This window comes from Balaenoptera musculus, chromosome 19 (assembly GCF_009873245.2).
Source record: "Balaenoptera musculus isolate JJ_BM4_2016_0621 chromosome 19, mBalMus1.pri.v3, whole genome shotgun sequence".
NCBI lineage: Eukaryota > Metazoa > Chordata > Mammalia > Artiodactyla > Balaenopteridae > Balaenoptera > Balaenoptera musculus.
Window position 1 is genome coordinate 8194044 of NC_045803.1, and position 23814 is coordinate 8217857.

At 58.6% G+C, this 23814-nt stretch overlaps 4 protein-coding genes across 10 annotated transcripts; 2 read left to right on the forward strand and 2 right to left on the reverse strand.

Annotated features, from left to right (window-relative positions):
* Window positions 1-68: 68 nt before the first annotated feature.
* On the reverse strand, window positions 69-8406 carry SPHK2 (sphingosine kinase 2). Of its 6 annotated transcripts, XM_036832823.1 has the most exons (8): window positions 8168-8197; window positions 7945-8073; window positions 7234-7388; window positions 3613-4087; window positions 2626-2775; window positions 2415-2509; window positions 2208-2323; window positions 69-1799 (listed from the first exon to the last, which is right to left on the reverse strand). In XM_036832823.1, exons 3-8 carry the CDS (start codon window positions 7270-7272, stop codon window positions 701-703), a joined length of 1974 nt encoding a protein of 657 aa, XP_036688718.1. In that variant the 5' UTR covers window positions 7273-7388; window positions 7945-8073; window positions 8168-8197; the 3' UTR covers window positions 69-700. The 6 variants fall into 6 exon arrangements, with proteins under 6 accessions (XP_036688718.1, XP_036688719.1, XP_036688716.1 ...); XM_036832824.1 differs by lacking the exons at window positions 7945-8073; window positions 8168-8197 and adding an exon at window positions 8282-8406; XM_036832821.1 differs by having other exon boundaries at window positions 7945-8232.
* Window positions 8407-8551: 145 nt separating this feature from the next.
* Window positions 8552-12772, forward strand: RPL18 (ribosomal protein L18). 2 transcript variants are annotated; one of them, XM_036832834.1, is made up of 7 exons: window positions 8552-8687; window positions 9891-9977; window positions 10348-10455; window positions 10988-11086; window positions 11620-11743; window positions 11904-11973; window positions 12655-12772. In XM_036832834.1, exons 1-7 carry the CDS (start codon window positions 8685-8687, stop codon window positions 12728-12730), a joined length of 567 nt encoding a protein of 188 aa, XP_036688729.1. In that variant the 5' UTR covers window positions 8552-8684; the 3' UTR covers window positions 12731-12772. The 2 variants fall into 2 exon arrangements, with proteins under 2 accessions (XP_036688729.1, XP_036688730.1); XM_036832835.1 differs by having other exon boundaries at window positions 10988-11071.
* A 1944-nt stretch (window positions 12773-14716) lies between these two features.
* On the forward strand, window positions 14717-23197 carry FAM83E (family with sequence similarity 83 member E). The gene is made up of 5 exons (XM_036832202.1): window positions 14717-15190; window positions 16653-16820; window positions 17171-17295; window positions 20643-21087; window positions 22535-23197. The coding sequence occupies exons 1-5, from the start codon at window positions 14717-14719 to the stop codon at window positions 22808-22810; spliced, it is 1488 nt and encodes a 495-aa protein (XP_036688097.1). The 3' UTR covers window positions 22811-23197.
* On the reverse strand, window positions 18896-19653 carry SPACA4 (sperm acrosome associated 4). Its single transcript, XM_036832204.1, has one exon. The coding sequence runs from the start codon at window positions 19381-19383 to the stop codon at window positions 19003-19005; it is 381 nt and encodes a 126-aa protein (XP_036688099.1). The 5' UTR covers window positions 19384-19653; the 3' UTR covers window positions 18896-19002.
* Window positions 23198-23814: the final 617 nt, after the last annotated feature.

The following is a 23814-nucleotide window of genomic DNA, read 5'->3' on the forward strand; positions in this document are numbered from 1 at the left end:
CGCAGTCCATGGGCAGGTCTGGGCTTCGATCCATAAAAGGCAGGAGCTGCTGGAAGTGCCTAGAGTCTGTTCCCTCCCACGGGCTGCTGGATGGAGGAAGGGGCGAGGGCCTGAGAGGAATGAAGCCACTACCTTTATTGCATAGACCTTTTCAATTGCTTTGAAGACTGGGGCTAGGGGACGCACAAAAGACAGAGGAAACGAACTTCCCCGCCCCCACCCACGGAGGGAGGGACATTAGTGCAAATCGGAGCGCCGCCCGGGGAACTTGCCCCTCCTGGGCTGATTGGCCAGCTTGGTGGAGGCACCGGAGTAGACGGGTCCAGTTATCTAAGGCCTCCCCAGCCCGTACGTTCCAGGTCACGTCACTGGACTACGCGTTAAGACAGGCTCCGCCCTCAGCCGACCTGGCTTTCTACGAGCCGTTCTCGAGGGTCTGGAGTGAACCCGCCCTCGTTGATCAGGCACTACCCTTGGGGCGAGCCCACTTCTCCGTGACCGTCAGGGCCCCAACCCCCGGAATTCGGGACATCCTCCAGCATCACCTCTGGTCCCCTAGGGTAGGGCGCAATCCTGAGACCAGGCAGGACCACTGTAGCCTCCGCCCTGACTCTAGCAGCCACACCACGCCCCCTAGCTCAGGCTCCGCCCCCTCAGGAATGTAAGCCCCGCTCCGGGCGAGCTCCAAGCTTGGTTGGAGTTAAGGCTCCCGCCCAGGGCAGCCTGAAGGACCCGTGAGCAGAGTACCGAGGCCGGGATGCACCTGCGCCTGCAACGGCCCGTACTCCACCTGCTCCCCGTCCACCGTGAGCACGCCGCGGGGCGTGAGCGGCTCAAGGCGGAAGGCACGAGCCGCAGCGTAGCCCAGCTGCGGACAGCCCAGGCTGAAGTGGCTACCGCGCTCCATGGCCAGAAACAGGCGCAGGAGCGCCGCCCGTGAGATGCCACCGCGCACCCAGCACAGGTGCACCAGGCCGTCGTCAAAGCGCGCGTGGGGCGCTGCCACTAGGTCAGCCCCCAGGTGACTGGGTGAGATGGCCAAAATAAGCACAAAGTCCCCCTCCATTGTCACCCAGCCTGGGGGTAGTGGAGTGCCTAGAGGAGGGAGCAGGTGGTCAGGTGGGCCCCCAGCAGAGATGGCCACCCGGGCATCAGGGGTGGGAGGTGGGAGCCCAGAGGATGCTGGCATTTCTGAGGCCCCCTCGGTGATGGGTGAGAGTTGAGCTGCCTTGGGGGAGCCAGGGGGCGAGGGCAGCAGTGGGTCTGGGGACAGTGGAGCATCCCCAGCCCCACCCCAGTCCCCAGCCAGCTCTGGGCCCCCACCGTTGAGGGACAGGATGGGCGGGGGTTCAGGTGAGCCAGGGGAGGTCAGGGCAGGCTGAGGCAGGGGCAGGGGCAGGGGCAGGTCAGACACTGAGCGGTGCAGGGGTGAGTGGGCCACGGGTGGGGCTGGGCCGGGGGCTAGGGTCAGCTCTGACTTGGCACGTGGCAGGCCATGGGCAGGGGCGGGTGAGGCGGGCTCCACCGTGGCAGGGAGGTAGGAGAGGCGGCCACGGTAAGTGTGCAGTGTGGCGAGGCCCAGGACCGTGCCCAGGGTGAAGCGAGCACTGCCCAGGGCCCTGAAGCGCTCGCTCTGGATGTCCACATCTGACACAAAGCCCCAGGCCACAGACAGGAAGGAGAAACAGCGGGAGCCGGAGGCCAGAGTGACGGAGAGCAGGTCCAGTGGGTGGCTGCCACCCCGGCAGAGCAGCAGGGAGCAGTTGAGCAGCAGGTCAATGCCCAGGGCCGGCTCAAACCTTCACAGTCACACATGGACGGATACAGCGGGAAAGAGGAAACAGGCTGGGTGAGATACACAGTGCCAGGCGGGGAGGAAAAACACACAGACGGCTGGGGCAGCAGACAATGGGGAGAGGAGGCCGGGCATGTCCCGGGGCCTGCCCGCAGCCATTTGGCCACCTCCAGACGGACTCTTCTTACTGAGCCAGGTTCCCTGTCAGTTCTTTCATTCCATAAGCATTCACTGAGTGCCTCCTGTGTGCCAGGCACAGTTCTAGGCACTAGGGAGACAGCTAGGAACAAGACAGGCAAAAATGTCTGGGGGGTGTGGGGAGCATCCCTCAGCCGGACTGATCTGGCTGAGGGGAAGATGTAGCGCAGATGTGCCAGGTCCCTGTTATCCCAGGAGGGCTCCTCCCACCTACCCCCCATGCTGGTTCACGGCTCCTGCCAGCGCGTTGCCCGAGCCACAGGGGAGGATGCCCACGGGGGTCTTCACGGCCTCTTCCCAGTCGGGGCGTTCTAGGAGTCCATTCAGCACCTGGAGGGTGGGAGACCAGACACCTGCGTGTTGGTCCTGGCCTCCGCAGTCCCCCAGGGCTCAGGCTTGGGGCAGGGTGGTCCTGCCCTACCTCATACAGCAGCCCATCTCCGGAGACGGTGACGATGCCATCCCACTCGCTCAGGCTCAACCCCTGGACCAGCTCCCGGGCGTGGTTATGTCGTTCTAAGGTGGGGAACCAGGAAGTGAGGCAGGCTGTTCCACCCCTGACCCACCACCACTCCCCAGGACTCAGGAGTCCTAGCCCCCAGCTCCCGCCTCCATCATGACACTGCCCTTACCTGTCTGGATGAGGTTGAAGGACAGCCCCGCTTCAGAGATCATGGGCAGCACATGGTTCTTACACCACTGCCAGGCCAGGCCCCGCCCCCCAAAGGGATTGACCAATAGGAGCAATCGGGGAGGCCTTGGCAGAAGGTCGGGGGTGATTTCTGCAGAGAGAGGAGAAGGAGTCTACAGACGTCAGGGAACCAAGCCCCTCATCTCAGAAACGGTAAATGCAAATAGCCTCCAGTGGAGGTGGTGGAGGGCTGGCATCAAAACCTGCTGGGAGTTGAAAGTTTTTTTCTCCCCGGCCTCACCAGCTCAGGCCCAGGTGTACAGCCCACCCCCGTCCCAGGTGCTGAGACAAAGGCAGGGATTCGGTGTCTAATCCCAGTGCCCTTTGGACTCACGGGTGGGAGGAGAGCTGTGGTTTCCACCTTCCACACCCCCAAACACCTGGAACCCAGGAACAGGTTATTCCACTGTGCGGTCCTCACCCCCAGCCAGCCAGGACCAAGGAAGTCCCACCAGCTGGGGACCCTGGAACCTTTACCTTCCTGTGCCAACTGAGTACCCTAGGTGGGGCCCTCTGCCTGAAAGCCTCCTCTGAATCCCCACAGCTGGATCAGATGCCATCTCTGGGCTCCTGAGACGCCCCAGGGGACCTCTGCGAGTGCCTGTCATCCAGAGTGGTGACTGAGCGTGTCTCACTTGGCTGCTCTCACCAGCCCGGGAGCCTCTGACTCATCTGTGGTCAGGACCCATGGAAGGGGGGAGGGGAGAGAGACAGAAATCTCATGAGAGCAGCACACACAAATCCTTCTCTGCCTGGGATTTTGCCTTCTGTGCCCATCCCTGTCTGTGCATCACTCTTTCAGTATGAACCCAGAGAGACACACCACACAGACAGACACACAGAAAAGTAGAGACAGAGATGGCCACAGAGGGAGATCTGAGGAGACACCAAGGTGGCCTGAGGACAGAGAGGCTGCCCAGCGCCTCACCCCCGTCCCCAGGAAGTGGCAGTCCGCGGAGCAGACACGTGAGGGCAGTGGCCCAGCGCTGGGCCTCAGCACGGTTCTCCTCATAGGTGGCCGCCCCGTCGGCCCGGAAGGTGCGTGCAGCTCTGCGCCGGCCCCCACGCCGGCCCCTCGGGTAGGTGTAGACGCAGAAGTAGGCTGCTGAGTCCGAGGGGCTTCGGCTCCGCAGGGAGCAGCAGCCTGAGACCTCAGCCAGCAGGACCAGGCCACCCCGGGGCCGGGCTTCAGGCTTTGGCCGCAGCCGCTGTATGTGCAGGGCTTGTGGTGTGAGAGTGAGGGCGAAGCGTGGGCCTCGGGCTGGGTAGGAGCCAAACTCGCCATGCAGGAGTGGGGTGCTGGCGGTCAGTGGCGGTGGCGGTGGGGGGGCCATGGCCTTGACCCTGGCCAGGGCGCTCCTAGGCCTGTGGCCCCAGCTCCAGGTCAGCTCCTGCTCTGGCCTCTGTGGGGAGGAAGGAGGGTAGGAGTCAGAGTCCAGGACACCCATGGTGGGCAGAGGGAAGCAGGGGCAGGGCCTGTGGATAAGAGGAGACAATGAGGGGTGCTGACAGGCAAGATGGGAGCACCAGAGACAGGCCCAGACAAAGTGTGGGAAGACTGAGGACACAGGGCAGAGGTCAGACACAGGGCAGAGGTCAGCTGGACAGGAAGGGCAGCATCCTGCAGGGTCCACGCCCAGGCATGCAAACGTTCATTCCTCTATTCCCCAAATAATTATTCAGTACTATGTGCCAATCATGGTGCCAGGCCCAGCAAACACAGCAGGGAATGAAACAGACTTTGCTGGGCCTGGCACAGCAGGGAATGAAACAGACGAAAATCCCTGCCTTCGTGGAGTTTATATTCTAATCGGAAGACAGGAAAACAAGGCAAAGACATAAAATACATATCGTGTTGGATGACGATTAAGGACTTTGGAGAAAAATAATGCAAAGGAGAGAGATCAGGATGGTGGAGACATATAAATAGACATGTAAAGATAGAGAAAAACACAACACACACACACACACAGAGTCAACTCCAGATGGAGAAAGTAACAAGGAAGAGGCACTCAGACACAAAGAAAAAGGTCTGAGAGCCAGAGAAACACTCGGAGACAAACAGCTTCAGTGAGATGAAACCTACTGTAATGAAAGATACTTAGAGAGCAGAGTGAGAGTTTAGGGGCTCCAGAGGCCCTCTGAGAGTCAGACAACAGAGTTAGGAGAGAAAAAGCAGACAGGAGAGGCAAAAGGTAGGGGATGTAGTAGCTGGAGAAACTGAGAAAGGGGTGTGACATGGAGCAACTAAGGGGTCAGAGAGGTAGAGGAGCCACATGCAGGCACCTGCAAGGGACAGGAGCCAAGAGCTGGACCTCAAGCACTGACCTGGGTGTCTGGCCGCCTGCTCTCCAGGGAGAGAGTGGGAACTGGGCCTGAGGTCCCCTCCCCCTGCCCTCTGCCCAGTTTCTGCCTCCTCCTTCCAGCTCACCTTTGTTCCCCACTGCCCCGCCCACCCAGTCACCTATCAGTCCTGCCCCTCACCTTCCCCAGGCGCAGAACTGCCCCAGACACACCCCCATCTGTGGACTCACTCTCAGGAGCCACCTCTGCCCCCTACCCTGGGCAGCTCTTCAAGCCCCACCCCTAAACTTGCATTGACTCCCCCCCCCCCCGACTTAGAGCCCTAGGTCTCCCCCAGTCCTGGGGCCTGCGCCTTGGTCCCTAGGTCCCCAGGTCTCTGGCCTGGTCTCCATTCTCTCCACCCTCCATGTACCCCAGACCAGGGCCTGGGTCTCCATCCATAGGTCCCCCCAATCCATAAGCCTGAGTGTCTGTCTCCGGTTCCCCGGGTCCCGGCCCTCCATCCCCACCCCATTTCCAGAACTCAGTTCCAGACCTGGGTTTTCATTCCTGGATCCCTCAGTCCTGGTTCTGGTTCTCCATCTCCATCCCACACCCCTAGTACCCAAGTCCCGGGCCTGCGTATCTGTTCCTCTTGCTCCCTCAGTCGTCCTGACTCGGGTCCCTGTCCCGACACCCCAGACCCTCCTCACACGCCGGATCCTCCTCCAGGCGGCCACTCAAGTCAGCACCAAGTGCCCCCATCAGACCCAGGGGTGGGGGGAGGGTGTGCATCCGCTCAGCCAATGGCCGCGCGGCCGGCCTAAGTTGCACCAATAAGAGCGTGCGGGGGCGGGGCCAGCAGACTCGCGAGCTTGGCGCAGGGGCCTGCCGCGGGAGAGCGGGAGAACTGGGCGGGGTATCGTGCTTCGCGAGATCAGCCGCCATTGTAGGTGAGGGCACACGCGCAGCAGAGGCGGCTTCACGGAGACAGGGCCAGCGCCCCTGTCGCCATCTTTGTTGAGGGCAAGTGGACCTCTCCCATCCTTTGACTTTATAAAAGAGAAGGGGCAAGGGGGAGAAGGTCTTTAACTGCAGATAGAGAATAACCCTAACACAGATAACACAGACCCAGAGATATGCAAAAACAGTAAAAGGGAAGAGTGAACCAGAGTCAGAGGCAATAAAAGACCTGAAGAGAGTGTTGTCTCTTTTTCAGACAGTTACAGAGAGTCAGAGAGATAGACATAAAGAAAAGCAGAGATACAAACAAAGAGACAAAGACACAATGGAATTAAGAATGTGCAAGGCGGGCTTCCCTGGTGGCGCAGTGGTTAAGAATCCGCCTGCCAATGCAGGGGACATGGGTTCGAGCCCCGGTCCAGGAAGATCCCACATGCCTCGCGGCAACTAGAGAAAGCCCACGCAACTAGAGAAAGCCCACGCAGCGAAGACCCAACGCAGCCAAAAATAATAAATAAATAAAATAAATAATAAATTAAAAAAAAAAAAAAGAATGTGCAAGGTAAGGACATAAGAAAACCCAGAAAATGATGGACACGGCGAGACATGGGGACAGACACTTTCAGAATGAAAACCAGGGAGGAGAGGTTCATTAATTCACAAACTATTTACCATGGGCACAAGCCAGCGTGCGGGCAGCATGACATAAATATCTGCCCAGTGAATGACCCAGTTACATGCTAGGACAGAGACTCAGGAGACAGACTGGGAGTATCTGAGAGAGACCTCTAGGTCAGGGGTGAGGGACAGAGAGAATGTTAGAGGCTGAGAGGAACTGAGGCCAAGAGACAGAAAGCAAAGATGTTGACAGAGAGATACAGAGAGGCAAAGACACGATGAAATTGAAAGAAATCAAGGCAAGAATAATATCAGGTGACCTAGAAACAGAATTGTAGAGACAAAGACACATGCTGAAGGAGATATGGACTGAGCTCGCTAGAAACAGATAAATGGAGGATGAACTTCATTTATTGCCAATCAATGTACCTAGTGTTCAACTGAGAACAGCAACAGCACCAGATAACATGTGCCAAAAAATGACCCAGGGAAAGAGAGGGCCAGAAACCCAGAAAGATGGAGAGACAGGCAAACACAGTGTGTGTGCTTAGGGCTCCAGGGGAAAGAAAGACAGATACAGTAATCAAAGAGGCTGGGACTCAAAGACCAAGGAACAGGGACAAGGAAGAGAGAAGGAAACTGTGTTCCATCGTATGGTGATCTGGACTTTCAGATGGACCCTTACCTGGTCCTGCTGCTCCTCTGCTTCAAGGTGTCCATGCATCTGCAGGCCCTCTGCTGTGTTATCACATCAGCAAGACCCTGGCCCTGGGTCGGAGGCCATGGGAGGGTGGTATGGACAAGGAGTCAGGCCTCATGGTGCAGGCCTGGCCTGTGGCTCTGTGGAGGAGAGGTAAGTAGGAGCATGAAGGGCAGAGGAAAGGAGGCCAAGCTAGAAGTGCTGCAGGGCTTCCACGAAAACGAGTGGACAAGTCAGCTTCATCACTGCCCCAACCAGTCCATCTGGTCCCATCCAGTAAGGGCTAATAACAGCAATAGACGCCCCTTTTTGCAGATAAGGAAAGTAAGGCACAGAGAAGTTATACGACTGGCCCAAAATCACAGAGAGGTTGCCCAAGGTCACACCATTAGTAAGTAGCAAAGCCAAGAATTGAATTCGGTTACAGATAGTATCACCATCTTTCTGTCTCTTCTCCTCCTTGGATCTCCACCTTCCCTCTCTTTCTAGGTCTTCTAACTCCCCGGGTCACCATTTCGCCACCCTTGGTCTCTCTCCACTCCCCTTCTGGGTCTCCATTCCTCCTCCTCTTTGAATCTCTGTCTCCCTCTCTCTGAGTCTCTCCTCCCCTCTTTCAGGAGTTTTTTACTTATCCCTCTCTCCACCCCATCCCCCAAGCCCCGGGGGCCTCAGCTTGCCTCCTCTGTGCTCCAGTACCTTGCACATCCCTCAAACCGAACCCTCTGGGCCACTTGAATCTCTTGGCTGGGAAAAGCAGCCTCCAGGTGGCAGGGGCTGAGTAGGGTTCAGGGAAGGGTCATCCGGGGGCAGAGGGAGAAGCTGAACCTAAAAGGTGGAAATACAGGATGCCATAGACTGGACTGCAGCAAGAAGATCTCGGGTTAGACCTCAAATAAGACTTCCCGAGCTGCGGCCGCACATGGGAAGCGCAGCACGCGATAAGGCAGATGTGAGCCTGATAAGGAAACGCCCAAAGCCTGAGGTCAGAGGTTTCCCGAGGTCCCGACTAGCCCCGCCAGCCCCGCCTCCTCACCTCCAATACTCGGCCCTCTAGGTCCTCCGGGAGCCACAGAGAGGCCTTCGGCGTCGGGCCAGAGCGTCACCGCGCGACGCGTCTTCCTAGCTCCGCGCGACATCTCTCTGGCTCCAAGATCCCCTTCTGCCGGAAGACTATCAAGAACAGGGACTGGATAGGGCCAGAGAGGCCTCCGACGTGCTCCTTGGCGTAGCGCTTGTTCCCCTTTGGATGTTCCTCCACCCAATTCCGGAATCGCCCATTTAGCTGGTCCTCCGATTCACCATAGAGAGACACGAGTCAAGGTAGAGCGCCGCGTCGCGCCCGTGTGACGTCACGTAGGCGCCACTCGCGAAGGCTTTCCCCGCCCATTCTGGTTCTGTTCTCCCTTTCCGGACCTGGCTAAGCAAGAGGCGCCATCATGGTGAGCGCGTTTTGCGGCGTTCGGGGCTTGACCATCCGCTGCCATCCGCCGCAGTCTCGAGCTGGGGACGTTCCAGAGTGAGGCAGGGGTTCCAGGGTGTTCGAAGGAGGCGACTCCCGCTGTGGGGAGCTATTTTGGGAGCCCGAAGACCAGGGATGGGAGTCCTCAACCTCCCGCTTCTCCCATAATCCTGTATTATAGGTCCCATCGAATAGATGACCAAATTGAGGGGCAAGGAGGTTAAGTGATATGACCGGGGTCACAGTGCCAGTAAGTGGCGGAGCCAGGATTCGGACACAGGCGCTGGTCCCACAGCCACTCATGCCTGTGGTGTCCCTGGATCCGTCACTCCCCAGCCTGAAAAGCTGGGTTCTGGGGCGGGGTGGGGGGATGTCAAGCGTCCGGTGCCCGGGTTTGGGGGCCAGGCAGGCTTCCGTTCGAGTCTCAACTCCCTACCCACCGTATCATCATTCCTGTGCACAGAAAGCATCTGTTAATTGGAGACCCAGTAATTATGCCTCAAAGATGTGAGTTCGAGAAGAAATAAGTCAGAGGAAGTGCTCACCACGGGTCCCTGCATACATTAAGTGCTGGATAAATGAGAACTATTAATAATTAGGTAGTTCTTTATAACTCATGACACAGCCTGAAAAACTTGCAGGAGGTGTACTGGAAATCGTGGGCTCCCTTCAGTTTTAGCACTACTGTGGGAAACTACTTAATGAGGAGGTCGTTCTAGGGTTGGTCTGTGCAGAGTAAGTTCTAGAAAAAAGGGTCGTTGCCTTTATAAGAACTTGAAGTCTGCCCTTGGTTTAACCGTTTTTGATAGCGCTCCACGCATGGGAGCAAGGTTTGGGAGCTTAAATAATACTTATATTGTTGAAAAATATAGCTTCTAAAGAAGTAAAAAGTTGAGTTAACGCGGCTGCTGTGTTAAGGTCTTTCACGGTGCTGTGTGCCATGTGTTGAAGGCTTTTTGTGTAGAATTAGGTTTCCCCCTCTTTTTTTTTAAACAAAGGAGTCACTTGAGGCCCAGGGAGTTTTAAGTATTTTCCCAGAGGGCTCCCAATGGTGGTCTGGGATTTGTTGTCTCCAGAGATTGGGGCTTTAGCTGTTTCTTAGAGGTAAGGAATAACAATGTTTATGGGGTGAGGAATCTGCCAGATCAGAGTTGGGTTCATGGTCTTCCCTTCACCCCGGCAGGGAGTTGACATCCGCCACAACAAGGACCGAAAGGTTCGACGCAAGGAGCCCAAGAGCCAGGACATCTACTTAAGGCTGTTGGTCAAGGTGAGGTTGGGGCCTAAGACCCCTGGGCAAGGCCACCCTGGAAATATCAATACAAGTTCTAGAGCCTCCATGCTGGTATTGGTCCCGGGCTCCTCGCAGGGGCCTGCAGGGCAGGCTCGAATCTCTGCTGCTTTCCCTTAGCTTCTGGAGATTCCAGTGTTTTCAGCCTCTTGGCTGGTTTACCGCAGGGGAGTGGGGAGGGGGATTTTCTGGGTCCCTGGCCAGGAGGGACCTAGGCCAGCTCTCTCCCTTGGGCTTAACAGGATGGGGAAAGCCCTAAGTCATTTATTTGCCCCTTTGTTAGAAAGCTGGGAGGGAGAGGGGTGGTGGGCTGCCCTGGGTTTTCATTTGCATTTTCCTTCCCCTCCAGCTGTACAGGTTTCTGGCCAGGCGAACCAACTCCACCTTCAATCAAGTTGTGCTGAAGAGGTTGTTCATGAGTCGCACCAACCGGCCACCTCTTTCCCTTTCCCGGATGGTGAGGGCCTGATGCGGAGGGCATAGCCAGCCTGGGGAGCGACTGGATCATGTCTGGAGCTGGACTCCGGGTGGAAGGGCGGGCTTGGAGCTCTCTGGTAGCAGCCTGGCTATCAGCTGGCTTAACCTCATCCAGTGGTGGGTGCAGAGCTCTGACCCTCTGACTGTAGCTGAATAGTGGGGGCGTTGGACTGGCTTGGCCTCTTGGTCTCATTTTCCTTCTCATTGTGTGTGTCTGGGGGCGGGTTACAGTGGTTTTATGAGATCTTCTTGAGGTTTCAAGTTATAGAGTGTCTTCTGTGTCAGAAGCTTTCTGTAGGAGAGATCCGTGGAAGAATCTGTTTGTATTTTCTTTGGAGATTTTCCCAAACTGGACCTGAGATTAGGCTTGTGCTAGGTTGAGAGGTGTGGCATGGGTAGGTTTAGCCCAAACGGGACACAACTGTTGTTTCTTGGGATGGCTGAATGGGTGGGATTGGATTTAACCACCAGAAGGGACTTGTTTAATGTGCATTTCATCCCCACGCCCGCAGATTCGGAAGATGAAGCTTCCCGGCCGGGAAGGCAAAACGGCCGTGGTGGTGGGGACAGTGACCGATGACGTGCGAGTCCAGGAGGTGCCCAAGCTGAAGGTGCGGGGGGGGGGGGCTCAGGAGCGTGTGGGGGGTGCTCAGGGTGAGGTCCTGTGGACCTGGCTCAACTTCTCGTGGTGCCGGCAGGCTCATCTCACCTCTGGGTGAGGCAGGCATCGTGTCTGGGTTGGAGGGGGGATTGTCCCTCACATTGTTGATGGCGGGTATCCCTGGACAAGCCCCTTCTGGGGCCCTGCTGATGGTGTTCGCTTTGGATCCAGACAGCCAGAGTTCAGACCTGGATCTCTCTGCCACTTTGTTATCTATGGACAAAGTCTTGGATCTCTTTGTGCCTCAGTTTCCTTACACGTAATAGCTTCGGGTTGCGGCGTTAAAGGGATTTCTAGAAGTAAAGTGGTAAGAATGGCTGTCGTGAACTCAGGAAGCTGCCTCCAGTAGTTGGTGGTGGTGGTGATGAGGCCGAGTAAGCAGCTGGGACTCCTGCTGGGCCTGGGCAGTGGACAGGCAGCCCCAGCAGCCCCTGGGTCGCTGTCCGGGGGGCTCTGACCACGCCTGTCCCCTGTGTCCCCCAGGTGTGTGCTCTCCGGGTGAGCAGCCGCGCCCGGAGCCGCATCCTCAAGGCCGGGGGCAAGATCCTCACCTTCGACCAGCTGGCCCTGGACTCCCCCAAGGGCTGTGGCACCGTGCTCCTGTCTGGTGAGTGGGGCTGAGCGGCTCGAGGCGGGTAGGGGGGTGGGAGGGGTCTGTCACGAGCTGTGGGACTGCTAGCAGCCTTTACCTTCCCAGGCCTGGGAGGTTAGTGACACCCCACCCCACCCCAGATCAGCCTGAGCCACCCCTTCCATCCCTTCCCCAGGTCCTCGCAAGGGCCGAGAGGTGTACAGGCATTTCGGCAAGGCCCCAGGAACCCCGCATAGCCACACCAAGTGAGTAGACCTAGCCCTGGACCCCAGCCTGCAGGTCTCTAGAATATCCCCCCACCCTCTTACCCGCTTTTTCCTTCAGACTGCCTGAAGCTCTGTTCCTCGGGTGTTGAGCTCCGTGCACGGCCAGCATCACAGATGCAGGCTTCCCAGGGCCTGTCCCCGTCTTTCGGGTGGGGCCTGCATTCCGTGCAGCGCCGGGCACCCAGGTGGATGGCCCCGGGGCCTAGTGCAGGCGCTCCAGCAGCCACTCCTGCCAGTGTCGCTTCCTGCGCTGCCAGGCTTTTCCAGCAGCGGACTTGGTGTCACCACTGATGCTGCTTGGGTTGAGTGAGGGCCCTTCTGGTGTCCCTGTGCTGCTCTGTTAGAGCAAGCAGCTCTCTGCTGAGCTCCCAGCCCCTGTGCTGCTCTGTTAGAGCAAGCAGCTCTCTGCTGAGCTCCCAGCCCCTGTGCTGCTCTGTTAGAGCAAGCAGCTCTCTGCTGAGCTCCCAGCCCCTGTGCTGCTCTGTTAGAGCAAGCAGCTCTCTGCTGAGCTCCCAGCCCCTGTGCTGCTCTGTTAGAGCAAGCAGCTCTCTGCTGAGCTCCCAGCCGGCGAGCGAGCGGGCCCTGGCAGCCGGTGGCGTCCCTCGTCCCTCACTTGTCTGTAACGTGAGCCTCTTCTCACCCTCCCTTCTCTCCCTGCAGACCCTATGTACGCTCCAAGGGCCGGAAGTTCGAGCGCGCCAGAGGCCGACGGGCCAGCCGTGGCTACAAGAACTAACCCCAGATCCTACCTTGTTATTAAAAAGATTTTGGATGCTAATGGCCTTTTGTGTATTATTGGGGAACGGGGTGGGGGGAGGAATATGTGTCGGAACCGGCGGTGAGAACGCCTTTGTTTGGGGAGTGGTTGCCACGCCCCTTTCTGGGGGAGACCAGCCTTTGGGATGAGACCCTTCCGCTGTGCTGGGGGACGGAGCCTGCGGTCACAGGTGTGCGTGGGTGACTGCCCTAAGCCTGGTGGCGGCCCTATGGACCTCGCTGCACCGTTGGGACCTGGCGGCCCTCCAAGCCGAAGCCCCACCTCTTCCCAGGTGTGGTGTCGACGCACCTCTGCTTCCTTTTCGAGTTTAGCCACGCTTACTCTTAAAGGAACAGCGCTCCCCTCCCGGATCTCTGTGCTCGGGATGGCTGGCGGGGCTTGGACGGCGAAGTATAAATGGGGCGGGCCGCCGTGGGGGAGGGGGTGCGTGGGAATAGGTGATGCGCTCCCCCTCCCCCGAAGCCTGAGTCAGGCCGGCCGCCAGAGCCTGGGCGAAGCCCGTTGAGTGTATTCCTGGAGCTGGGACCTTACCGTCCTCTGCCTCCAGGGGCCTGTGTCAGCCCTCCCCCTGTGTTTGCACAAGGGGCTGGGTTCCCCGGCTCCCAGGAAGAAACCCGGTGATTGAGGCGAGGTGGCCGGAAGAGCCGCAGAAATAAAAGGTCTCCAGGCCCTTGATCTGACTGTTCTCTGAAAAGGCAAGAGAATGAGGGGTAGGGGTTGGAGACCTGGACGCAATGCGGGGGTCTGGGGAGGGCAGGAGGGAGAGGGAGTGGCCTGGCTTTATTCCCCTTCCTTCTCTTTGCAGGGCTGGTCGCTGTGGTCTGGAGAAAAGGGAGCCCGACTGGATGCTAGGATTGGAAGGAGGGCTGCTTGTTGCAGGGATCAGGGGACCACCCACCAGAGGCAGGGTCAGGAATCCTCAAAGGGGCAGCTTGGAGGGAGAGATGCGGGGTGTTCCTTGTCCAGGAATAAGTGGGATGGTCCGACACGCAGGAGATAGTGGGATTAAGGCAGAAATCCGGGCTGGAGTCAGCATTGATTAGAGGACAGCCAGAAACAACCCGTTGGCCCAGGTCCGTGACAATCCAACCCCCTGTGGGAGGGGCATCCCCCACTGCAGCAGCCTGAGTGGTTGTGAACGCTCAGGGAGCAGAGTCCTCAACCGGCAGAGGAGACTGACCTAGTTCCCCAGCTGGGGAAGGTGATGCGGAGGTTTAGGGCTGGAGTGCAATTCTTTCCAAGGCTGAGAGGGGGGAGATTCAAAGAGAAGGCTTCCGGGATGGTCAGCCAGTGAGAGCTGGTGAGCCAGCCGGCTGGGTGCTCCACTGGGCGGTCAGATACTGAGAGTGTCAGCTGGAAGCAATCAGTGTCTTCCAGACAAAGAGACAGCCAGAGAGGGTCAGTTAGATGTGCTGTCTGCCAGGGACAAACAGGCATCTCGCTCTGCCTTTAGTTAGGGACATTTGGGTGTTCAGAGACGGGCAGACAGCCTGTTGCCTGAAGACGGGGAAGTCAGCCTGAGCCAGCCGAAGGGTCAGTTGGGGCATCATGCAGCCGGCGGGCTGGAGGTGGCTGGTGTGTCAGGAAGCAGAGATGGGCAGCTGATGGATCGCACCGTTGGAGACGGTGTCAGGTGGTCAGCCTGACCAACACGCACGGCCAGTCATAGGCTCAGCCAGACCATCAGAGGCTGGCAAGAAGCTCAGATGGCCGGTGGGCTGTTGGTCTGAGCAGTGCCACGCACCCGCTGGTTAGTCACTTGGGCAGTCTGAGTATCAGGACGGCAAGCCAGGGACAGTGCAGGGAGCCATTTGGACTTAGGGCTGTCCTGGTCGCCTTGCACGGCTGCACAGACTCTGTCGGGAGACCCCCAGATGCTCAGTGCCCAGAGACAGCCAAGCCCTTGGACATCCAGACTCTCCATCCTCCCACCCGAACGGCCTGATGGCAGCCTCCCAGCTGGCAGCCCTGGAAGGAGTGGAGTCAGGGGCCGGGCAGCTGCCCCTGACCGAGGCCACTCCCAGCTTCCTGTATTCCGAGGGCCAGAGGCTGGCGCTGGAGGCTCTGCTGAGCCAGGGCGCAGAGGCGTTTGAGGCCTGCGTGCAGCGCGAGGGGCTGCGGCCCTTCCTGAGTGGAGATGAGCTCCGGGGCCTGGTGGCAACGGCTGAGGACTGGACAGCAGCGAAGCAGGAGCCTAGCAGGGCAGCAGAGGGAGCCACCGCCACCGATGGGGACTTGGGCAGCCTGACCTACTGGCCTGGACACTCAGAGGAGCCGGTGCCCATGCTGCGGCTGGGCTGGCCGGAGGACTCAGCATGGAAGGGTATCACCCGGGCACAGCTGTACACCCAGCCACCTGGCGAGGGCCAACCGTCCCTCAAGGAGCTGGTGCGCCAGGAAATCCAGGCCGCCCACAAGGTGGGGGCCTCAGGGGCCTAGTGTCCCTTCCCCAGACCCGGTCATCCCCACATGCCAGCCCCCAGATGTGGGAGTGAGTACACATCCCTTGGGAGCCAGGCATTCTGAGCTGTGCCCTCCTGGAACTTGTGTGTCCACAGCCCTGGAAGCCAGGAATCCACACCTCCCAGCCCCCAGGACCTGGGCATCCACACCCCCCAGATCTCATCCTCTCCCTCTTGCATATGGGGGGGGGTCCCACCTTCTCCCCAGGACCTGGGTGTCTTAGGCATCCATGGCCCTTGGACCTGATTATGACCCCCCTGGTCTCAGTCATCTCCTCTACCACCTCCACCACCAGGGTGGAGGTCTCCATCCTCCTTTCGGGGAGGGCCCAGATGTCTCCCCTGCAGCACCCCCTGGACAGCCCTTTTTTTTTTTTAACAGTTTATTTAGTTACATATTTTATTTATTTATTTATTTATTTTATTTTATTTTCGGCTGCATTGGGTCTTCGTTGCTGCGCGCGGGCTTTCCCTAGCTGTGGTGAGCAGGGGCTACTCTTCGTTGCGGTGCGTGGGCTTCTCATTGCGGTGGCTTCTCTTGTTGCAGAGCACGGGCTCTAGGCGTGCGGGCTTCAGTAGTTGTGGCACATGGGCTCAGTAGTTGTGGCTCGCGGGCTCTAGAGCTCAGGCTCAGTAGTTGTGGCTCACAGGCTTAGTTGCTCTGTGGCATGTTGGGCTCTTCCCAGACCAGGGCTCGAACCCGTGTCCCCTGCATTGGCAGGCGATTCTTAACCACTGCACCACCAGGGAAGTCCCCCCATTCTTTCACAATTTTTCTGTTACTGCTCCCGTGCTAAGTGCTTTATATGAGTTAACCTGCCTAATCCTCAGGAGGACCCCGTGAGGTTGAGACTTCACGTACCCATTGAGGAGACAGGGAAACTGAGGCATGGCATGTTGTCTCTGGCCTGTATGTGGCCGAGTGGGGATCTGAACCAAGGCTGTCTGGCCAGTGAGTCAGGGTTCATCACTACTACCTTGTTCTGCCTGCAAGATGCAGGCCTTCAGCACCACCCCCCCCCAGTCCCCAGAGCTCGCCTTGGTGGCCTGGCAGGTCATCCCTCCGGAGGACCCAGGTGGGCAGCTGCCCACAGTGCCCTGCAAGGGCCTCCAGCCCACTGACCCCTGGGGCAGGGCAGCCATGTAGTAGTGTCACAGCTCAAGGGATACCGTTGCAGACATGTGATTTATGATGGCAGTTTTCAAGCAGTTAGAGGTGTGGGTCTCGAGGAAGGGCTGTTTTCTTCTCATTCACACATAGGCGCTCCATGAACAGTAGTACACGTCTGGGGGGTCTCCCGCTCAGGCTCCCTGAACATCCCATGGAGACTGGGCCCTTAAACTCTCCAGAGCACCTCACCCTCTGAATGTCCCCCTGAGCCCTAGGCTCCACCCACAGCCCCTCTCCCCGCCCTCAGCTGGTGGCCGTGGTCATGGACATCTTCACTGACCCAGACCTGCTTTCGGACCTGGTGAATGCTGCCACACGCCGCTGGGTGCCCGTCTATCTGCTCCTGGACCGTCAGCAGCTGCCTGCCTTCCTGACGCTGGCCCAGCAACTGGGGGTGAACCCCTGGGCCACTGAGGTAGGGGCCTGGCAGGAGGGACCCCTGAGTCCCCGAGGCCCTGGCACTTGGAGCATCAGGCGAAGACCCTTCCATGGGGTCCTGGGTCATCGAGGTGGATGCCAGCTGAGAGGGTCCCCTGAGATGTGATGCCCATGACAGGGGGGGAACTGGGGTGAGCCTTCTCATGGGGTCCCTCTGAGTCAGGAATATCTGCAACAGACCCCTGAGGCCCTGGGGAAGCTGGGACAGAACCTTCCAGAGAGTCATGGGCCACCTAGGTAGGACAGCCTGGAGGGATCCTGAGCCCTCGGCACTGGGTGGAGGTCTGGGGGGTCGGCCTGAGCAAAGGCGTGCCTCCCCCACCCCAGAACCTGGACATCCGAGTCGTGCGGGGCTGCAGTTTCCAGAGCCGCTGGCGTCGGCAGGTGAGCGGCAACGTGCGGGAAAAGTTTGTGCTGCTGGACGGCGAGAGGGTCATCTCAGGATCCTACAGGTGCGGCTACTCCCCCTCACCACACTGCCCGGTCTCCTGTCCCCAGCTCTCCCTCAGCGGCTTCAGACAGCAGTTGGCATCCCCTTTCCCAGACTCTTTTTTCCTTATCTGTAAAATGGGTCTAAACCTCCTGCTCAGGAGAGAAGGTGTCCTGTGGCAGAACAGGCTGGCACTGGCCCTGCTGCTGGGCTGTTTAGTGGCCTGGGGGTAAGTCTTCATCTCTGTGACCCCTGTGTTTCCTCATCTGGAAAACTGGGCTCTCACTTGGTGTGTGGGAGTTTCCAAACCAGGGGGACCTGGATTGAAGTCTGAGCTCTGCTTTGGGTGAGTAACTCCACCTCTCTGAGCATCTGTACAAAAATCAGAGCTGGTATGCAAATGGCCCAGCCCTCAGACCATCTCATGTCCCTCCTCTGCTCTCTTTGGGGTCTGATTGACCCTGGAACCTGGCTCCGTGACTTCTTAGTTCTGTGACATTGAGCTGATGCCTTCCCCACTCTGAACCTCAGTTTTCCCATCTGGAAAGTGTGAAAATAGCAGCACTTACTTCCTGGGAACAGCATGTCAGGGGGCACGTGGACTCCAGGTCAAAGAGCCTGGGGTCAAATCCTAGCTCGGACAGTTACTGGCTGTGTGACTTTGCATAACTGACTTCCCCTCTTTGTGCCCCAGTTTCGCCCTCTAGACAATGGGATGGTTCAGTTAGTGCGTCTACAGCAAGGTTTCTCAACAGAGGTACTCCTCACATTTGGGGCCGGATGACTCTGTGCTGTGGGGGGGGGCTTTCCTGGGCTGAACTGCCCTCTACCCAGGAGATGCTGGTAGCGTTCCCCCTTCCCCAAGTACGACTACGCAAACCGTCTCCAGACTTTGCCCTGTGCCCCCCGAGGGGCAGAAGTGCCCACTTGATTACCTTTGCTCTAGGCTGGTGGCTTTGAACCTTGAGCAGGCATCAGAATCACCTGGACGACTTGTTAAAAAAAAAAGCAAACAGATTTCTGAGCCCCGCTCCTTTACAGCCGGGCTGGGATGGGCCCGAGAATTGGCATTTCTAGCAAGTTCCCGGTTGATGATACTGAGGCTGCTTGTTCAGGGACCACATTTTGAGAACCGCTAGCATCGAGACTGGGAGGTTGGTTTTTTTTTTTTTCTTTTTTTGTCTGCAATGCGCAGCTTGCGGGATCTTAGTTCCCCGACCAGGGATTGAACCCCGGGCCCTCAGCAATGAAAGTGCAGAATCCTAACCACTGGACCGCCAGGGAATTCCTGAGACTGGGAGGTTTTGAGGAGAATCCACGTTCCCAGCTTCACTTGGGGATTCAATGAGATAATGAACATAAGAAGTGCTCCATAAACGTCAGCTGTCGTTTATTATTATTTGTTTTTTTTACCATATTTCATAGACTCTAAGGTGCCACCAAAGCAAAGAAGCATCCTGATCAAAATGTGAAAAGATACGCGTCTTAGAACCAGTAAAATACAGTAGTACAGTCAAACCCATCGGGCATGGTTCCCCACCACTAAATCAGGCCTGAGGATGCCTCGCTGAGCCCTGGACTCTGGTGACAGCCCTAGAGTGGATGAGGCCAGGGCCACAAGAGGTTGTCCAGGGCCTCTGACCATTTGATAGGGGAAGGGGATGGAGGCGGGGGACACGGGGGGCAGTGCAGGTGGGAGACCAGTCCTGGGCCCTGCCCTCCAGGTTGGTCACAGCAAATGTCGGAGGAATAGCGGCACGCCCAGCGCCAGGCCGGTGGTGGCCCCTGCCATCTGGCTGCCTGCGGGGTGGGGGGCCCCGTTACACAGGCGGCCGGTGCAACAGTTGGTGGTGAGGCTGTAGGTGACACCCATGTAGCTGACGGGCTCCTCGTGGCCACACGAGGTGGCCTGCACGCAGCCTTTGTTGATGATGGGGCTGATGCCGGGGGCCACCCCGTGGCCCGTGAAGCAGTCCTCGTCATCGCCACAGCGCATGTGGGTGCCGGGACAGGTCGTGGAGTCGGTCAGCTCACAGAAGACGCAGTCCTTGGTGCCCGTCGTGCCTGGGGGCAGAGCCATCACCAGAAGCAACAGCCAGCTGAGGACCATGGTGGCCTGGCGGCGGTGACGGTGCCCAAGCCAGGCCGTAGGCTTCCTGGGCCTCCCGGAACCGCTGAATGACACTCCTCACGCCCGCAAGACTTGTACCCCTGGTTCTGGTCTCCCAGGATCAGCACCTGGTGTGTCCTCAGTTCCCAATGCTCCGCGTCCCTCTTGGAAGCTCCGTTGTGACCACAGCTCTCCAGTCCTTGGGTCTCAGAAACTCCCCCGGGATGGAGACGAGCCAGTGACTGCTGCCTGACAAGAGACTTTGTGGAGCGGAATGGGGTGACCTCACAGACCCCACCCAGGGTTCCCACTGGCTGCTCTGGGGGTGAGGTCATAGGTGGGGGAGGGGTGTCACAATCTGAGGGGCAGGCTGGCCGGCCGACCTGCCCGGGAGCAAGGACACTGCCACTCTGCCTAGGTGAGGAAGCTCAGACCAACTTTCCTCATCTCGGCTGCGAACTCATCCGCTCTGCTGGGTGCTGGGTGCTGTCCTGCCGAGTGCAAGATACACAGCCCAGGGCGAGCCTGTTTTTCCGATGGGCAAAGCGAATGAAGCTCAGGAAGGGAAATTGATATGTCCAAGGTCCCCTGAGCCAGGACGAGAGTCCAGGTTCATTTAATTCCAAAGAGAGCATTTACTGAGCACCTGCTGTGTACCAAGACCTGTGCTCAATGCTTTAAATCACAACCACCGTGATCACAGGGATAGTAAGGGCACAGCTCACCACGGCTCGCAGGCTTTTAATGCTGGGCACCTACCAGGCCCTGGGCAGGAGGCCTGACCCATGTTCTCTGATTCTAATCTTCCTACGTTTTAGCTCCATATTACAGATGAACAAACTGAGGCAGGGAGCAGGCACACCTAGAGCCTGGCACACAGCAAGCACTTAATAAATGGCAATCATTGTAGGAAGCAGCTGAGTCTTCAGTCCCTGAGGGTGTCAGAATCCCATCTCTCTCCAGAGGGGGAAACTGAGGTATCCCTCCATGGGGACAGGGCAGAGGCCAGGTTTAAACTCGAGTCTGATTCCAGATGATCATTTAAGGACGTTAACTCATGTTGTCTTCACATCAACCCTCTGGCGTATGTACTTCATTGTTCCCATTCTACAGAGGTGCATGTTGAGGCCAGAGGGATGGCAGGACTTGGCTGAGGTCACAGAGCCTGCCCTGGGACCAGGTTGGGGTCTGGTGATGGGGGCCAGACCAGGCTTCTGGGGCTGCTTGGAGATCCTGACCCCCACCTCTGTGCCCCCCAGCTTCACATGGAGTGACTCACGCCTGCACCGTGGTCTGGTGACCCTGCTGACCGGTGAGATCGCCGATGCCTTCAGCCGAGAGTTCCGGACACTCTATGCGGCCTCCTGGCCGCTCCCGCCCGCGCCCACCCCGGGTCCCTTTGTCAGAGCCCTGGGGGGGCTGCAGCTGGCCTACAGCCCGCATCGCGTGGCCCGCCGCTGCTCCGTGGCCCCGTCGCCGCCACCACTGCCTGATGGCTCGCTGGCCCACCGCCTGGCCGCCTGCCGAGTCTTCGAGGGGGACAGACAGAAGACCCTGGCCAAGCCAGGGCCAGCTCTTAGCGACATCCTGAGGAGTGTACAGCGTGCCCGGACCCCCAGTGGCCCCCTGGCCCAGCCCAGCCGCTCCCTATGGGACCTGAGCCGCCTGTCCCAGCTGTCAGGCTCTAGTGACGGTGACAACGAGGTGAGACCTGGTGGCTGGCCTGAGAGAGAATAGCTGGAAGAGAATAGAGGCATGTGAGGGCCTGCGATGTGCCTGGCCCCGGGGGGGCGGGGTGGGGGAAAGCAAAACTGCTCCCCTGTGTTCATAATTGCATCGTCCACTTCCTGTATCCCTACTGTGTGCTGGGCAGGGGAGCGCCAGGTAACACTGGGTAGAGACCCCAAGAACCCTGGGTGTGAAACCTGGCAAGATATACCAACTGTGAGAGCCCGGGGGTGGGAGGCGGAGACTTGCCTTCTCTGAACCTCAGTGTTCTCATCAAGGAAATGGGCTGAGCTAGTGTCCCCATCCTCAGTTTGCTTGGGCGGAGGAGTCAATGAAATCGAAAGAAATAGAATAATCATCATCATTACAATAAATTCCCAAAATGGAATTTATTTTGATTTCCTGATATCCTCCCAGGGCAGTGAAGCGATACTCTTATCATGCTCACTTTTACAAATGGGAAAGCTGAGGCTCAGAGAGGTTGCGTTTAACTTGCCCAAGTCGAAGCAACGATCTTTTGCGGGCACCTTGCCACGTGCCAGGCCCTGTGCCAAGCGCTTTCACAGAGGTGGTTAAATGTAACCCTATGAGGTGGATGTGATTACAGCTCTCCACCCACCCATTTCACAGATGGGGAAACTGAGGCACCAGGGAGGAATTGGACCTTAGCCCTGGTTGCCTCCCAGGCAGAACTTTTAAATGCTCTGCTTGCTGGCTTCCTGGATTCGAGTGTGCTAGGGGTATTGGGGAGGGGATTAGGGAAGGTCAGGGGGGGTCTCCCCTCCCTTCCCCCAGCTGCTTAGACACTGGGGTTCCAGCAGAACCTGCCCCAGTTCTCTGGGGAACCCTGGGCGGGGCCTCAGTGTCCTCAGCTGTGAAGTGGGCTATGGAAAGGGTAAGAGCAGAGCCACGTGGGAGAAACCAGTGGATTTGCCCTGGATCCAGACAGACCTGGGGTCAGTTCCTCTGTGAGCTGTGCCCCCTCTGAGCCTCAGTTTCCCCATCTGCTAAGTGGGAGCTCAACACCTCTCTGGAGGGTGAGGGAGAAAGTCCCAGGAATCACCTCCCTCCATCCGGGTCAAAGGGAGAAGAGGGATGGGCAAGGGCCAGGTCCTCACTCCTACCCAATCCTGAGCCGCCCTCACCCAGCATCAACTCCCTTGGCAAATATTTGCTCCCCCCATGAAGCTGCCGGCTGCTTCCTGTTCCTCCCCCACTGCAAATCTGCACGTGGGGACGCAGCTCCTTGCCCCTTCTGCAGGTCTGGGCGTCCCCCGCCTCCCCACTCACTTCCCTCCTGGTTCTGGAGACCCCCTCGGAGTTTCACACCCTCCGCTCCGTCCTCACCTCCCTCCGGTCTCACCTCCTTCCTCCTCTGGGCCCCCAAGAGCCTCCTCTCACCTCCCTCTCTTTCCCTCCACAGCTCAAGAAGCCCTGGGGCTCCAAGGACACCCCAGCCAAGGCCCTGATGAGGCAGCGGGGCGCTGGAGGGGCCCCCGGTGGTGAGGCGGACTCCGGTCCACTGGCCCGCTTCCAGCCCCGGGGCGGCCCCTTGCCCCTCATCCCTGCGCGCCGCCTCCACTATCTGTCCCCGACGCGAAGGCAGTTCGGTGAAGATGCTGCCTGCAAACTCCCAGAACCCAGAGGCGTTCGGCAGCCAGACCGGGCCGCCCAGCCAGGACTCAGGGGGTGGCGCTGACAGGAGCCAAAGCCAAGTGGGGCTGGCCCCGTCCCAAGACGGTCGGACAGCTGTCGCTCAAAGCCCCCTGCCTCACTGTTGTACCTTGAACAAGGCTTCTGGCCTCAGTGTCTGGGAAGTGGAAGGGATTTTTCTTTTCTTTTCACTTGTTCTAGAACTTGGGCAAGCCCAGTGCTCACTCCAGACCTCATTGTCACAGCCTAGAAAATGGGCACAAGGTCTCCACTAGCTGGGATCCTAGAACAGCACACTTCCTGTTCCGGCCGGGTCAGAACTTCTCTGAGGAGAGGCCTGGCTGAGTGGCCCCCATGCTGGAATTGTGTGGGGTGAAGACGGGGCGTCCCTGGGGCTGAGGGGAGGCTTCCTGCACCCGCCATGCTCAGGAGCTGTGGGTAAACTGAGCCTGGCCGAGGAGAGGAGAGAACCCGACCCGGGGAGCCGAGCTGAATCATGAGGGACTGGAAATCGGTGAGGACACACCTGTTGGGGAACAGGTCAGGGCCATGGAGAGGGACCAAGCAGGTGCTGCAACTGTTTTGTGGGCGCTAAGGGGTGATCGGTTAGGGCTGCCTTTTACCTCTGCTCAGAATAAAGGTGCTTCATGCCAGAAACTTGCATTTCCACAGTCTCATGGGAGACCCAGGAGTCCAGACCTGGCCCCCTACTCCCTCAGACCCAGGAGTCCGGGGCCCCAGCACCCTCCTCCCCAAGGACCCAGGGGTTCTGGTCGCCATCACTCTGCTTCCCAAGGATCCAGGAGTCTGGGCCGCAGCACCCTGACCCTGGGGGAGTCAGGTGCCCAGTGCTGGCCTCCCTGCCCCCACCTTTGCCTCTGGGAGAGGCTTCTGAGTCACCGACCCCACTGGCGTGCCAGGTGGGTTAGAGGACCTCGCCCTCCCCAGGCCTTGGGTGCCCTGCTCGGGTCCCCACCCCGGCCTCGGTGGCCGGCAGTGGCGCCCCGTCCGCCCTCGCGCGCCCCCTGCCGCCCGCCTGCGGCACGCCAC